At 34.0% G+C, this 15,676-nt stretch overlaps 2 protein-coding genes across 3 annotated transcripts; one reads left to right on the top strand and one right to left on the bottom strand.

The window, feature by feature from the left end:
• Window positions 1-3,954: 3,954 nt before the first annotated feature.
• On the top strand, window positions 3,955-6,287 carry LOC107073275 (putative RNA polymerase II subunit B1 CTD phosphatase RPAP2). The gene is made up of 4 exons (XM_089175235.1): window positions 3,955-5,377; window positions 5,516-5,618; window positions 5,703-5,888; window positions 5,985-6,287. Exons 1-4 carry the CDS (start codon window positions 4,900-4,902, stop codon window positions 6,088-6,090), a joined length of 873 nt encoding a protein of 290 aa, XP_089031361.1. The 5' UTR covers window positions 3,955-4,899; the 3' UTR covers window positions 6,091-6,287.
• A 111-nt stretch (window positions 6,288-6,398) lies between these two features.
• LOC107073274 (negative elongation factor B-like) lies at window positions 6,399-9,263 on the bottom strand. 2 transcript variants are annotated; one of them, XM_015333863.2, is made up of 9 exons: window positions 9,022-9,263; window positions 8,775-8,932; window positions 8,112-8,594; window positions 7,865-8,032; window positions 7,669-7,794; window positions 7,315-7,584; window positions 6,936-7,220; window positions 6,661-6,861; window positions 6,399-6,594 (listed from the first exon to the last, which is right to left on the bottom strand). In XM_015333863.2, the coding sequence occupies exons 2-9, from the start codon at window positions 8,901-8,903 to the stop codon at window positions 6,433-6,435; spliced, it is 1,824 nt and encodes a 607-aa protein (XP_015189349.2). In that variant the 5' UTR covers window positions 8,904-8,932; window positions 9,022-9,263; the 3' UTR covers window positions 6,399-6,432. The 2 variants fall into 2 exon arrangements, with proteins under 2 accessions (XP_015189349.2, XP_015189348.2); XM_015333862.2 differs by having other exon boundaries at window positions 8,775-9,262.
• Between the last annotated feature and the right edge of the window lie 6,413 nt (window positions 9,264-15,676).

Below are 15,676 nucleotides of genomic sequence, written 5' to 3'. Positions count from 1 at the left end.
CAAGGATGAGATCATGGAACAGGTAGACAAAGAGGAACCAAAAGAAGATGTACACGAAGGGATGGTGATTAGAGAAGAAGTGATATCGGAACCTGTTAGAAAGATTCAAGAGAAAATGGAAATCAAACCAGAAACGGAAATTGTCGATTTGGTAAAGATAACAAGGGAAGATATCAAGGAGGAGATGTCAATGATGGATGTAGCTGAAGGTAAACTTGAAGAACATGTAGTAATTGCAATAGTATTTCCAGAAGAAATCGAAAAAACAGTAAAGATTGAATCCACGAAAGAAGAACATGAGAGGTATTGGAGACGTACGAAAGAAGCTGTCCTAAAAGCGCAGATGGTAAATCATAGATTGATCAATAAAAAGAGAACTGCCGCTATGCGATATAAAGAAGGAGATCTGGTTGCGATACGACGAACGCAATTTGGACCGGGATTGAAATTACACCCAAAATATTTAGGACTATATGAGGTAATTACGGTGTTAAGGAGCGATCGCTATATGGTGCGGAAAGTGGGGGAACATGAAGGTCTATATATAACATCGACTGTAGCCGATTCGATGCAGCGATCCCATTCGTACGATAATTATCGTACGCGTACGATAATTAGAGGCCCCGTACGATCCAAAATTCGTGGTGCACGATCCATTTGGAATTTCGAAAACTTGATGACCTTTTTTTTTTTTTAGTCAACAAATTTTGGAAAGGTGCAGCACCACCCCTACCACCACCACCACCACGATCTGTGTACGATCCGTGTACGATATCTGTACGAACAAGTCTATCTCCCTGCGGACAGCCGTTTTTATCGTTTTTATGATAGGGTTTTGAACTTGATGATATTTTGAAAATCTCGTCCGAGAAATTGTCGGATTTCAAATTTTCCCGGGGCGTACAATAATTTTCCGCCGCGTGCGATAATTTTACGCCCCTGTGTCGATCAGACGAACTAAAGTCTCTAGGATCACTGATTCGATGAAACCATGGACTCAAGAGGCAGAAGAAATGTGTAACAAAAACGGTTAAAGCTGAACGTATATCTGAGGACAGATATGTTTGTCAGAACAGCCGAGTGTAAGGGTGAGAGAAAGAAGAAGAGTGCGAGTGTATGGTGTGCGTGAAAACAATTGATGAATGTGAAAGATGTGTAAGAGTATGCAGCGATATGGATATAAGTGTGAGTGCACGAAGCGATATGGATATGAGTGTGAGTGCACGCAGCGATATGGGTATAAGTGTGAGTGCCAGCAGCGGTATGAATATGAGTGTGTCTAGCAAGAAAAAAAGCGAGCGTGTACCCCGAAGTCTCTCCAATATTCCTGAACCGAAAATCAGGAAGAGGTCTTTTGTTTAATCGGTCGGGAATAGTCTGGAGATTTCAAAAATGATGAACGGAAGTGATTGGGACTATTGGTGGGGTGAATGAGTATATAAGCGCGGCGAAGAAGGCGATCTTCAACTATTGTGAGTGAACGAGTGTAATACGAGTGTACTTAACACTAGAACTACCAGACCAGTCAAAATGACTGGTCGCGCAACTTCATTATTTAATTCCCACCTCACGTTACATTTTTTTCTCAAAATTATATGATGACTTTTCTAGATATAAGGAATGGTTTGTAAAAATAATTTTTATTTTTTTATAACTTAAACAGAATTCGAATAAATTTTGGCATTTGCTACTTTTACCAATACCAGTCATTTTGACTGGTACTTCTTAAATTCGACATAAATCTAAAAATATCTGTTTTTTGAAATCAACACCGTCGATAAGATATTTAGACGAATGTATTATTCTTTGTTGTAATATTTTCTCTCATGTTACTGCTTATCTTTATTAATACATAGTGATATAATCGTTGCCGTAGTGTATCGAAATAATAGAATCGATGTAGTTTTACGCGATCATTCTTTATTCCATAGTCGTGGGAATAGCATCTATTTTTTAGTTATATAGCGATTTTTTGTAATCCATAAAAAATGGCAAAACGTATAAAAACCTCTGATTTGCTGCGAAAAATAAACAATATTTCAATGGAAGCTTCTGATATCGAGGATGAAGAAAGTGACCAAGAAGATATTGAAACAGTTTATAGTGGTAATAATGATGAGTTTGATGAGTTTGAAGATCATGAAGAAGTTCGAGAGTCCTCGGACAGTGAATTAGAAAATATTTTGAATTTACGGAAAAAAAATATAGCGTAAAATCCGGATCTAGAAGATGGCTGCTCCAAGTATTTTATAACATTTTAGATTTAGCTGGCATAAATGCCTGGATCTTATATAAGGAAACCACAGGTGAGAAAATATCTAGACAAGACTTCTTGTTTTAACTAGCAAATGAACTTGCCATTGAATATGTACAATCAAAAATCAAGCAACAAGAAACTACTGCTCCAAGTACATCAACGAGTTCACCTTCTTCACGTAAATGGTGTCAAATAGGGTTCTGCAATAATAATAAGACTACTGTCATTTGTAATTTATGTAAAAAATATGTTTGCAAACAATGCACTACAAAGATAAATTACTTTTGTAAGAAATGTGACGAATCATAATCAGGTAAATAACAATCATTTTAATATTTTATATTAAAAATAATTAATAATAATTTTTTTTTCTATTTCAGATTCTATTACATTTTTAATAATAAAATACTTCTTATATTTACTTTATTGTATGTTTATTTTCTTCTTTTTGTTTCTAAAAGTTCTATTTATACTTGTTAGTATCATTAAAAATGTTGTTATTATAATTAAATTATTATATTTTTAAAAATTGTCATCATGTAGATGTATTTCCATACCCTTATATTCATTCTATATGATAATATACAACAAAACAATAAAAAAATTCTTCTGTTTTTACGATTATAAATGACCAGTCATTTTGACTGGTCTTGGTAGAAGTAGCATTGTTTTTTTTCCGGTAGTTCTAGTGTTAAAATTCCTAACTATTGTTACTTTTCTCTTCGATTTCTATCTCTTTCTTATTATATTAAACCTTAATATTTAGATATTTGTTCTATTATAATAATTAATTCTATTTAAATTCAATAAATCTTACATGTATATTAAAAAAACGAAATATTTCGAAGATTATTACATCGGATTTTTGTAGACTAAAAAATTTTTCTACAATGCAGTAAATCTAAATACATCTTTAGATTGCTGAATATTATACAATGTTAATCTAACATTTTCCATGTAATTCAATCGATATTATATGAAAAAAACTCTTTTCATTAAAAATATAAGTATCTTCTATTATATTAGCATTTCATATTTGTAATCCTATAATTTTTCTCTAATGCAGTCAAGAAACATACAAACTTTTATTATCTGCAAAAACAAGATACAATTTTCAACATGAATTCTGTAAAATAATCGATTTTGTGTCAGAGGAAATATATGTATATCTAAAAAAAACGAAATATTTCAAAGATTATTACATCGGATTTTTGTGAACTTAAAAATATTTTCTATAATGCAGTTAATCAGCAAACATCTTTAGATTGCTCAATAATGTACAATGTAATTCCAACATTTTCCTTCTAATTCAATAGATTTCAAATAACAAAATTTCTTTTTATTAAAGATATAAGAATCTTCTAATGAATTAGCATATAATTTTTGTAATCCTATAATATCTCTCTAATGCAGTCAAGAAACAGACAAACTTTTATTATCTGTAGACGATCCGAAACTATCGTGCGATAATTAGCGGAATTTGAAATTCGCGCGCGTCCGCTTCCATCGATTAGGATTCTAAATCCATACTCATTGTGAGCATCGATCAACTACCAGCAGTGCTGCCAGATCGTGGGTAAATCTTACCCTCTCCCTGTGCCACTGGTATTGCACACAATGAAAGTTTTCCATGTCCGTGTGTTTGGGATGTCGAAAGAAGTCGAGTGTAACCGAAGTTGGCGGTTGACCACGAAGTGGCACACTATGAAAGCGTGTCACTCCGGCGTGCCCGCCAACTTCGGTTACACTCGGCTTCTTTCGACATCCCAAACACACGGACATGGAAAACTTTCATTGTGTGCAATCCCAGTGGCACAGGGAGAGGGTAAGATTTACCCACGATCTGACAGCACTGTCTGACAGCACTGCACTGAGCTGATTACGTTCGGACTCCTGGTATCTATCTTCCGTGGTCGCGGAAATGTAACAATTGTACTTAGGCGTTAGTCAAAATAAATTAACTAAATCTTTTAATTAACGTTAAAAATAGCAATAAGAAAAAATTTTTTTATTATTTTACAATTATTCCCAAGATATTATCGTCAACTTGTGTAAATCTATTCAATTTTATTTTACCTAGTCGCAGTTGAGTAAAGGATGGAAAATTAAATTGAAAAAGTCCAATGGAAAATAAATTGTAATTTATTATCGTAAATTGCACTTTTTACAGGATTAGTCTTTTTACCATTTGCATCATTGCATTTTATTATATTAGTAATTAATAATTATCAATTAAGGTTATATTACCTGTGGTACAGTGAATAAATACGTATTTCTCTGAGTTAATTTAGTATTCTTATTACGATCCTTGACTCGTCTACTTGTACACCCATGAACAATACATTTATTTACCATTTTAAAATAAATACTACTTTTTATAAATTAAAAAAACATTAATACAATTGCTAATGATGCAGTATTGTCAACAATTGTCAATGAAAAATATGACGTTATAAACTTGACATTAGCGAACATAACGAAATTTACTTAAAAATAATAACTGCTGTGATGAGAACTTCAATGAACAGGCTGAAATTATTCAAAAATGCTATGAAATACCTGTTTTGGGAGAAAGTCTTAAAATATTTTCAGATAATGAGGAAAACACACACATACACACACGTGACAAAATAGTAGCAAGTATGTCTAGTATACAAATAGTCGAAAGAGATTATAAAAACAATATGAAAACTAATGAAATTGTAATAAAAAGTGAAAATATCTTTGAAGACAAAAAATTATATCCTATTGAAAATGAAAAAAATAAATATGAAAATTTACAAAATATAAACGATAATAATGTAAAGAAAAAAGAAACATCTAACAACTTAGAACAGTTGTCGACTAAATTTTATACGTTAACAATGCATGTTGAGAAAAATATTAAAGAATGGATTACAGAAAAAACTCTTTCCTTTTTACAAGGAAATGCAGATACGAGATCTGAATTAATGAAACATTTTACCCAACAAGAAAAATATTTACAGTTATGTACAAAATTAAATAAATTAGAACTAATAGATAAAGAGGAAAATCGTACAGACTTATCTAATTATACATTAAAACCGCTACCTGATTTTTCTACATTAGAGAAAGAAGCAAAAAAAAATGAATCTAAGGGTATGTCATATTTTTAAAATAACAATCATTTGATGTGTGTTCGTCTATATAGATAAAATATATAAGTATATATTTATTCGAAGGTACATGCGTTTTACAATGGACGTATGATAATAGATCTTCATGAAAAAATTGCAGAAAATAAAGAACCAAGTGAACCGTCTTATCTATTACCTTTAGTAGATTTAGTTGCACCTAAAGCATTACGTCGTAAGATCTTTTTGGACAAACTTCATAAAATGTAATTTTTACTTTATTCGTCTGTTAAAATTGTTTCATATTTTAAATTGATTTTAACTTTTATACTTTATTGTTTTTATTACAGATTATCAGATTTATTGAATATGTTAGCTGAAAGTACCAAATGTAATTCAATAATGGAATATATTTATGATAGTAGCCATCATTATGTCTCTGTAAAAGGTTTAGTAAATACCTTTTCATTATCTGCTATAAACATAGTTTTCAAAACTGCTGAATGGATTCTTGTAGGACTAATAATTATAAAAATGTACGCAATTTTTTTCTAATAATAGATCCTATTGATTTTAAGAAGTAATATATACATTTTAACAACGCATAATTTAAATTTGAAAATTATTTTCAGGTTAAGTATAATAAATCCACAATTGAAAGCTTTATTAGCAACGAAACAAGCATCAATGTATATTTCAATGATACTAATGTCGTATAAATTAGATTCATATTATTGAGATAGGTTTATAATTGAATTAACAAATAATTTAGAAATATTTAAAATTAAATAAATATAAGTTTGAGAGAAGAGAAGAGAGAGAGAGATAAGGTAGATGAATTCATCTTTTCAGACAAATTAGTTGTACGAATGATTAGGTGTAATAAAGCCTTCATATTGTCTATAAATTAAATAATAAAGCTACACATATATGTAGTTTGTCTTTATTATTTTATTTTTTAATAAAAGTGCTTAGAATGTACATCATTATCAATTGATAAGAAATACAAGTAATGTGAGGTTCCATGATCAAATGTATATAAAAGACAATCATTCATCATTATTTCATAAACTTTAAAAATTAAAGTGAATTTGTTAATGTAGTAGGAACTCCCATGATAGGCGAAGAAGGACAATGTAATCCTAAAGTATCCATTTGAGATGATGATGGTAATGCTTCTTGCATGGATCGATTGCCTATTTTATCTCTTAAGGATTCATATAAAGCTATGGTCTCACTATGCTGAAACGATTATAATATTAGAAAAACAATATATACACATATTCACTTTGTAAGAAACAATAATACCTGACTAGTTGGTTGTAAAGCTTTTAGTAAGGAATGTAATCTAGCGGGTGGTAATTTTGGATGAATATACCAAAGTAATTTTAATAAATGACGCGTAACATTATCTCTGCTTAAACCTGCCAGGAAAAATTCATCAAATATTACAGTACAAAATGATTCATTAGAGAACTCATCAGCCATATTCAGTATTAATAGTGAAACCTAAAAAAAATAAATACAATCACATGATTCTTTCAAATGATTTCTTATATAACTCAAGTTATTCCTTTACTTACCAGAGTGTGTAAAAAAGGATCTTCAAATGCACGTTGTGCTTGACAATTTGTTAAAGTAGCTAATACTCTCATTAAACCTCTTGCATCTCCTCTTCCTTTTCCTATACTACCTCCACCTCCTATTTGTAATGTGTAATACATTGATAAAACTGCAGCCACTTCAGATAATTGTGCATATGCCTGACATGCATCAGGAGGTGGGCCGGAATGTTCTATAATAGCAATTGCACTTTCTCTTTCATCAGGGGGTAGTCTACAGTTCAATTGTCTGATTTGATCATCTACCTACACAATATTTCAAATAAAAATATGGAAAACAAAATTATAATGCATGTAAAATTAAAATACATTACATACTTAATATATTTATAATATTTACCATAAGGGACATTAATGCTGGTACAAATTTTGTAACAACTTGACTATCAAGTTTTGGTTCTTTAAACTCTTGTGAATCAATCATTTGCCAAGCAGATAAACCTAGAGCAAGCATCCTTAATAACAGTACAAGAACAGCATTGTCTCGTGGTAATGCTTCACTATTAATTAAGTGAAGAGATATTTTTATTGCACTACTAGCAAGAAAGTTTACTGCGTATGGATCACATAATGTCATGCTTAAATCTCCTAATACTTGTTCATGACCTCTCTATGTCAAATTAATATTTATATATTTACTTTTTTTATTATGTAATATAAAATTGTATCATAAGTATTACTATGTTTAACAAACCTTTATACTATCTAAAAATCCTTGTAATTCACGAGACCTTTTAACATCTACATTTTTCTCTCTAATACATGCATCTAAACACCAAGTGAACTTATGACAAGGATCAACCGAAATGATATCTTGTACCTATAAAGACATGTTAATTTTGAATTTGAAATGATACATTAACCGAAAATTTACTTTACCATTGTCTTACCTCTAAATCATGCAAGGCCATTAATAACTCAGCTCTAAGAGTACAATAGTGTATGTTTTTTGTACGTAAAAATAAAGTACGTAAAAATTGCAATACCATATCATACAATTTTACACTATGTCCAATCATATGAGCTAATTTTTGAACAACTTCTCCTTGTCTTCGTACCTATGGATACAAATTTATCTTGAATTAATTGTTTTACATAATGAAATAGTTAGAATTATATAATTACTATATAAATTACTTTGGGAGATGGACTAAAGAAAAGACTATTCAAGTTATTATGATCGAAAAGAATTTTCTCTTTTTCCATTATATATTTACTGAATAATGGAGATACTTCATCTCCAAAAAGACTTTGATTGTCTTTCCAAATTTGTCTTTTTACTTCTGTATCAGCATCGTTATATAATTCCTTTTCTTTAACTAATATGCGTAAATATTTGTCTTCGATAAATGGTGTATTTCTTAATATACACATAACAACTGGCCTTAATGCTGCAACTCTTACAGCAGTAAAGCTTTTAGAAAGTAATTCCTTTAATTTTTTATCACCAACACTAGATACTTTATCAGTTCTTTCAGCACCTATTTCATTTATTCGCTTTACCAGTTTCTCCCTTAATTCCTCTAATACGGAAGCATGAAAATCTAGACGTCTAACTCCATGCAAATCGAGTAAAGGTAGCATAGGTCGCAATGAAGGTAAATGGATACCATTTTCTACCTGCATTACAAAAATAAATATATACATAAATATATATTAAGAGTAGCAATTAATTAAATACTTCAATATTAAATGAATTGGATTAAAATGGTAATTTTTGTTTCGTTAAGGAATAATATATATGTATATAATGATAAAATTTAAAGTAAGTTGCACAAAATAGTTTTTAATTTAGCATACTTGAAATTGTTCTATAGCTTTCAAGGGATCTGTACAGCTTGTTAAAGCATCTCTTAAATAGACTTGCCCAGGTACATTAAGATCCTCCAATCTATTTCCAGTTTCACCATTACTTTTTCCAGTACTCATTTTGTTTTAATATTGTAAAGCGTTTAATTCTATAAATAATATTAATTAAAAATATATAATCGTATACCACGTAAACTTGATGTTTTTATAGAGTATGACTAGAAACATAAACATTTACCAACTTAACGGTAAATGTAGAATACGGAGGACGGAGGATAAATACCAGGAGCAGTGATCCCAGAGACTTTAGTTCTATGCTGCCAGCAGTGCTGCCAGATCGTGGGTAAATCTTACCCTCTCCCTGTGCCACTGGGATTGCACACAATGAAAGTTTTCCATGTCCGTGTGTTTGGGATGTCGAGGAAAGCCGAGTGTAACCGAAGTTGGCGGTTGGCCACGAAGTGGCACACTATGAAAGCGACTCGTGTCCATGTGTCGGACGACATGAGTCGCTTTCATAGTGTGCCACTCCGGCGTGCCCGCCAACTTCGGTTACACTCGACTTCTTTCGACATCCCAAACACACGGACATGGAAAACTTTCATTGTGTGCAATCCCAGTGGCACAGGGAGAGGGTAAGATTTACCCACGATCTGACAGCACAGATTTAGGGGACAAGATATTTTGCTAGTAGGGCGCGCTGCTTTTCACAGAGTACTCGTTTAAATACTTACGCGGGAAGTCTTTTTGCTATTGACAGCTCTGAAAAAAAAATATTTTAAAAAACATGGAATTAATATTATTTAAAAACTGCACAAATGTAATAATCAATTTTTTGTTAACATGAAATTTTTAATATTATTTTGAGGTTACTCACTTTTGATACTTTGAATAAAGCCACTTTTCCTAAATTCTCACTTGCCTTACGGCCACTAAGGCAACCATAAACGGTACAACACTTTCCCATTTTTTAATAAAAATAATTCTAAAAAGATAAATTAATATTTTATATTTAATTTACGTGTAATAATAATAATAGTATCGGTACGCTCTGAATACTTGCGCAGCCAGTGGCAAAAAAGAAAACTATGATCTGGGTCAAGAAATGACTACCACAAAAAATGTGAAAAATCCTATATTGTTCGAACTCCTGGTCAGTGATCCCATTCGTACGATAATTTGAGGTCTTGTACGATCCAAAATTCAGCCTGTACGATCCAATTTGGAATTTCGAAAACTTGATGACCTTTTTTTTTTTTAGTCATTAAATTTCGCAGGTGCTCCCCCATCACCACCCGCCACGATCCGTGTACGATCTGTGTATGAACAAGTATTTTTCCTTGCGGTACGCCGTTTGTACCGTTTTTACGATAGGGTTTTGAACTTGATTACAAAAAAGAAAAGGTCTTTAACTTTGAAAAAGTTGGAACTTGCACTGTTTTTCCAGATTTTGAAAATCTTGTTCGAGAAATTTGTGGGAAATCCATTGACCGCGGGCCGAATGGCTAGTTACTGACCACCGTAACGACCAATGAGGAAGCTGGACAAGACAAGGGATTTCACCTTTTTTATTTGTGATCTCTCAGAACAGATTTTATTCAACAAGATACAGAATTTATACACACACGCACAATGAGATACAGAATGATAAATTGATATGTAAGAGAGAGCAAGCGCAGTCGACTGATAAGCTTGGCGAGTGATATCGAACTCCTGTCGAGAAATCCGTTGGATCGATGATCTCCGAGAAGCGAGGAGATGATCCGGGATGTTCGTCACTAGGCCCGACTAATCAGATTCCCAGGCGCAATTACGCCGCGAGTTCTGACCAATCGGCCGCCTCTACATCATGGTCTGGTTACAAAGCCGAGGCATAAAGTGTCGCTGCTAGACACGCGCACCTCTAGTAGTTTTTGGGTACGTCTGCCGAACTTGGCGCTGGCAGCCGCGAGATGTCGGCACCGTCCTGGTGCATGTAGAGGGTTTATCTAGAGTAAAGATAATATTAGACTGAATTTTATTTTATGATTTTTATTTAAAGGATGCGACTTGCTTTTCTTTCTTGTACACTTCTCACGGCTACGCACAGACTGTTCTAGTCTAGTGACCACTACTTGCTAGCGTGGTTCCCTAGCCTTCTAGTAACTTTAGAGGGCGCGACCTTCGGTCGTACCGCTACATTACTCCCTTCGGAGCATTTTTCTTATTACGTAAAATGCGAAACTTAAAATTATAGATGTTTACAAGTATATAAAAATATATAAAGATATATAAAAATATTGCACTATCTCTATCCTAACTTAATAAGTTTTAATTGGTACATACGAATCGGTGTTGCAATCTTTTTCGACGAACGCTGGTTTTAGTCTTTCTATAGATACATTTATATGTTTTCCTTTATAGTTAATTTTGAAAATATTATCTGTAATTCTTTGTATAATTTTGTATGGACCTTCGTAAGGCGCTTCTAATTGTTTTTTTTACAGCGTCGACCCTTACAAATATGTGCGTACATGTATACAACCTATCCTGAATAAAATGTTTCTTTTTGATATGGTGCGCTGTGGGTATCGGTCTGATTTGCCTTATATGTTGTCTTAATTTTTCTAAGAATATGTGTGAATCTTGTAATAGTTCTTCGCTGAGGAAAAATTCTCCTGGTAGTCTGATGTTTTCACCATATACCTATTCCGCAGCTGAAGCTTTTATATCTTCCTTTAAGCTTGTGCGTAGACCAAGGAGCACTGTTGGTAGTATTCCTACCCAGTCTTTTTCTTCATGGCACATTATTGCTGCTTTAAGTGATCTATGCCATCTTTCTATCATTCCATTTGATGCAGGGTGATATGCTGTTGTTCTAATTCTTTTGCTCCGACTAATTTGGTTAACGCTTCAAATAGTTGACTTTCAAATTGTGTTCCTTGATCAGTTGTAATTGTAATAGGAGAACCAAATCTTGAAATCCACTGCGAATAGAATGTTGTTGCCACTGTATCTGCTGAGGTATCCGGCATTGGAATTGCTTCTGGTCAACGAGTAAACCTATCGATCATAGTTAGGCAGTATCTCATATTTTTAATCGTTGGTAATGGACCTATTATATCTATGTGTACATGTTCGAAACGTCCTTGTGGTACTTCTATTTTTGAAGGTACCTGTTTGTTATGACGGCTTATTTTGCACTTTTGGCATGCTAAACATGTACTTGACCATTCTGCAATATCTTTGTTCATTTTTGGCCACATGAAGCTTTTTCCTATAAGGTGTTTTGTTACTCTGCCGCTGGGATGTGACAAATTGTGTACGTTCTTAAAAATCTGCCTCCGTAAAGAGACTGGAACGTACGGTCTTATGCTTTTTCCTACTATGTCGCCATATATGTATTTATCAGAGCTATCGAGGAAAATCTTCTGCAGGTTCCATTTTTCTTCTGCCAAAATATTCTTTAGTTCGTCATCCTCTTGTTGCTTTGCCATTAGCTCTTCTGTTGATACTAGGACTGGCATGTCTATGGTTTCCAGTCTTGACATAGCGTCAGCTGCCACATTGTCTTTTCCAGCAACGTAAACAATTTTGGAAGTAAACTGTCCTACGTAATCCAACTGTCTGGCTTGTCTTTGGCTTGCTTTGTCCATATTTTGCTTAAAAGCGTATGACAGTGGTTTATGGTCAGTCTCTATTATTAATTCTCTTCCTTTGACAAAATATCTGAAAAACTTTAAACTTTTATAGATAGCTAATAATTCCCTATCATACACACTATATCTAATTTGCGCTTTTTCTAGTTTCCTTGAGAAATATCCTAGTGGTTCCCATTTGTTATCGCAGAATTGTTCTAACACTGCTCCAATTGCGTTATCGGAAGCATCAGTCTTTAATTTTAATACTGCTTTTTCTTTTGGATATGTCAATAACGTTGCTGTGGCAATTGCTTCTTTGGCTTTCTTGAAAGCTTCTTCCGATGCTTGACTCCATTCTATAAGTCTTTTGTCGTGCTTCTTGGCACCTATCATATATTTGTTAAGTGGGTCAAGCCATTCTGCAGCCTTTGGTAAGAACCTCCTATAAAAATTTACTACCCCAAGGAAACGTCGCATATCTGAAACAGTCTTTGGTTTGGTATAGTTTTGTATAGCGTGGACTCGCTCATCCAACGGCGCTATACCCTTATTATCTATCTTATAACTTAAGTAGTTTACGCTATTTTGAAAAAAATTGCACTTTGAAATGTTTATTGTTAGTCCATATTGCCTAAGTCTATCAAATATTGCACGCAGATGTTTTTCATGGGATTCCTTATTTTTACACGCTACAATTATATCATCTATGTAACAGGCGCAGAAATCTAATTTGCTTAATACTATATTCATAAACCTTTGGAATGTTTGCGCCGCGTTACATAAACCGAAAGGCATCACTGTGTATTCGAACAAACCAAAAGGTGTAATTACCGCTGTTTTTTCTATATCTTCCTCAGCCAACGGAATTTGGTGATATGCTCTAGACAAATCTATTGTGGAAAATATATTACAGTCACGAAATTGTTGCCTGACGTCGTGTACATGTGGAATGGGGTACCTGTCTGGTACCGTAACGCTGTTTAATCGCCTATAATCTCCACATGGCCTCCATTCGCCATTTTTCTTTGGTACCATATGCAGAGGGCTCGCCCATTGACTCTTGGACGGGCGACAGATTCCTTCGTTGACTAGTTGCTGAAATTCGGCTTGTGCGATTCGCCCCGTCCACTTGCACGGGGATCTGCACTTCCACGATCGTTCCGCGAATTTCCAGTGGTAGTAACATAGGCCGTCATTGTTTCGGTGAGTGCTTGACGATCGGCTTCGACTTCGGGATCTTCCGCGGAAACTTCGGTATTTTCTTCTACAGCGCATCAATTTTTCTATCTTCTCTGTTAGTTGCGCGATTTCCCGCTTGATTTCTGCTACCTCGCGATTGGTTGTTGTTTGAGCGGCACTTCCTATTGGCGCTGCTTCCGTAATGGCGGCCGTTTCCGGCAGACGCTCTCTCTCGAGGATCTTGTCACCCATTTCCGCTAACTTTGCGGGTGATGTATTTTCGTCTGCAATGGCCAGGATCTCTTGTGCCCTGGTTGGCATCCTTTGCATCCATAACGTTAGGAGCATTTTTTCGCTAACACTATCACCTGCTAGGCGTTTCATTTCTCTCCAAAGTTCGGACGGTTTTTTGTCTCCTAATTCAACTCCCATTAATAATTGCCTTAGTCGTTGTTCGTCGGATTTAGTTAGTCTGTGTATTAAGGCTTCCTTTAAATGTGTGTACGTACATTGCTCGGGGGGGGGATGCTAGGATGTCGTATACCTCTCTTATCAGCGTGGTGTCCAAATTCCTTACCACCGCTTAAAACTTTACGGCATCCGATTTAACGTTGTACGCCGCGAATTCCTTTTCCAACATTACGAACCATAAATTTGGTTCCTCTTTCCAAAAAGCTGGAAGATTTACATTTCTAAACTCACTGGCGTTGACTTCCTTTGTGTCGGCACGGGTCACGTCGGCTTCGCTGGTTGGTTGCGCCATTGTTCTTCTTTTTATTATTTTTTCTATTTTAGTTTTTGTATTATATTTTTATTTTTTTTTACGCGGACGTTCCCGGGTTTCGGCACCAATTTACTGTAGAGGGTTTCTCTAGAGTAAAGATAATATTAGACTGAATTTTATTTTATGATTTTTATTTAAAGGATGCGACTTGCTTTTCTTTCTTGTACACTTCTCAACGGCTACGCACAGACTGTTCTAGTCTAGTGACTACTACTTGTTAGCGTGGTTCCCTAGCCTTCTAGTAACCTTAGAGGGCGCGACCTTCTGTCGTACCACTACACAAAGTAAACTATGTTCAACTAAAACCCGTCAATTGTAACAATGATAATGTATACACAGTAAACAACGGCCTACCACAAGGTAGTGTACTAAGCCCTATTTTGTGGGCCATTTATACTAGACGTATTGACTCAATTTTAGATCGTGAAGTAAAAGTTCTACAATCTGTCGATGATATCGTTAAATTTACTAAAGGTGCGAACCTAGCTGAGAGCATTATTAAAATAGGAGCAGCGGCGAATTTGGTGTATAAATTTTTGCTTTGGAGGGGTCTTGGCTTGGCCCTAGATAAATGTGAGATGGTGATTTTTAATAAAAGTAATATTAAAACTGATTCAATCAAAATAAAAATCACCAACTTCGAGATAACACCTTCCAATTCGGTAAAATTTTTGGGCCTTATGCTAGATAAGCGACTTAACTGGCAAACACACATTGCTTATTTGATTAACAAATGTAATTTCGCAATTAGAATTATTAGTTACTTGAGAAGAACTTGGTGGGGGGCTGACCCTAGTATTTTAATTCAGTTATATACATCAATGATCAGATCTAGATTGGAGTACTGTGGTTTTCTTATCTCCCCATATGCTAAAACATCCTTCGAAAAGTTGCAAAAGGTTCAAAACTTGGCATTACGAATTGCAATTGGGTATCAAAGGGGTTCACCCTCGAATTTAGTTATGGCTGAGTCAAAAATTCCCTATTTATCATACAGATTCAAATTCCTATGCTTTAAATACTTATTGAAAAGTATGTCCTTTAATGACAACCTAGTTATTAAAAACATCGAAAGAATTATGGATCTGGACAGTAATTTTCAATATAGCTCTAATTATAATAAATCACTGTTAGTAGAGTGTTACGAACAGTCATGGTTTCACAAAGACTTAATCATAAATTCAGACTTAAATTACAATTTTAACTTCCCTTTTCGAAACACATTTGAAAATTTTGATATAGATTTTAAATCGGGCAAAGATATTTTAAAATCTTCCTGTCCTATAAGTGCATTTGAAGATAAGTTTAAT

The sequence above is a fragment of the Polistes dominula genome, unplaced genomic scaffold (genome assembly GCF_049000335.1).
Source record: "Polistes dominula isolate Pdom_NZ unplaced genomic scaffold, Pdom_raw_medaka contig_32, whole genome shotgun sequence".
Classification (NCBI taxonomy): domain Eukaryota; kingdom Metazoa; phylum Arthropoda; class Insecta; order Hymenoptera; family Vespidae; genus Polistes; species Polistes dominula.
This window is presented reverse-complemented; position numbering and strand designations above follow the sequence as displayed.

Bases quoted from the DNA above. Each gene is read 5' to 3' on its own strand.
- LOC107073275 (XM_089175235.1), top strand. From the start codon at position 4,900: ATGTCTAGTATACAAATAGTCGAAAGAGATTATAAAAACAATATGAAA. The intron at 5,619-5,702 runs GTAATTTTTACT...TTTTTATTACAG, and splicing joins TTGGACAAACTTCATAAAAT to ATTATCAGATTTATTGAATA. The intron at 5,889-5,984 runs GTACGCAATTTT...AATTATTTTCAG, and splicing joins GGACTAATAATTATAAAAAT to GTTAAGTATAATAAATCCAC.
- LOC107073274 (XM_015333863.2), bottom strand. From the start codon at position 8,903: ATGAGTACTGGAAAAAGTAATGGTGAAACTGGAAATAGATTGGAGGAT. The intron at 7,585-7,668 runs GTTTGTTAAACA...AATTTGACATAG, and splicing joins GATTTTTAGATAGTATAAAG to AGAGGTCATGAACAAGTATT. The intron at 7,221-7,314 runs GTAAATATTATA...AATATTGTGTAG, and splicing joins CAGCATTAATGTCCCTTATG to GTAGATGATCAAATCAGACA.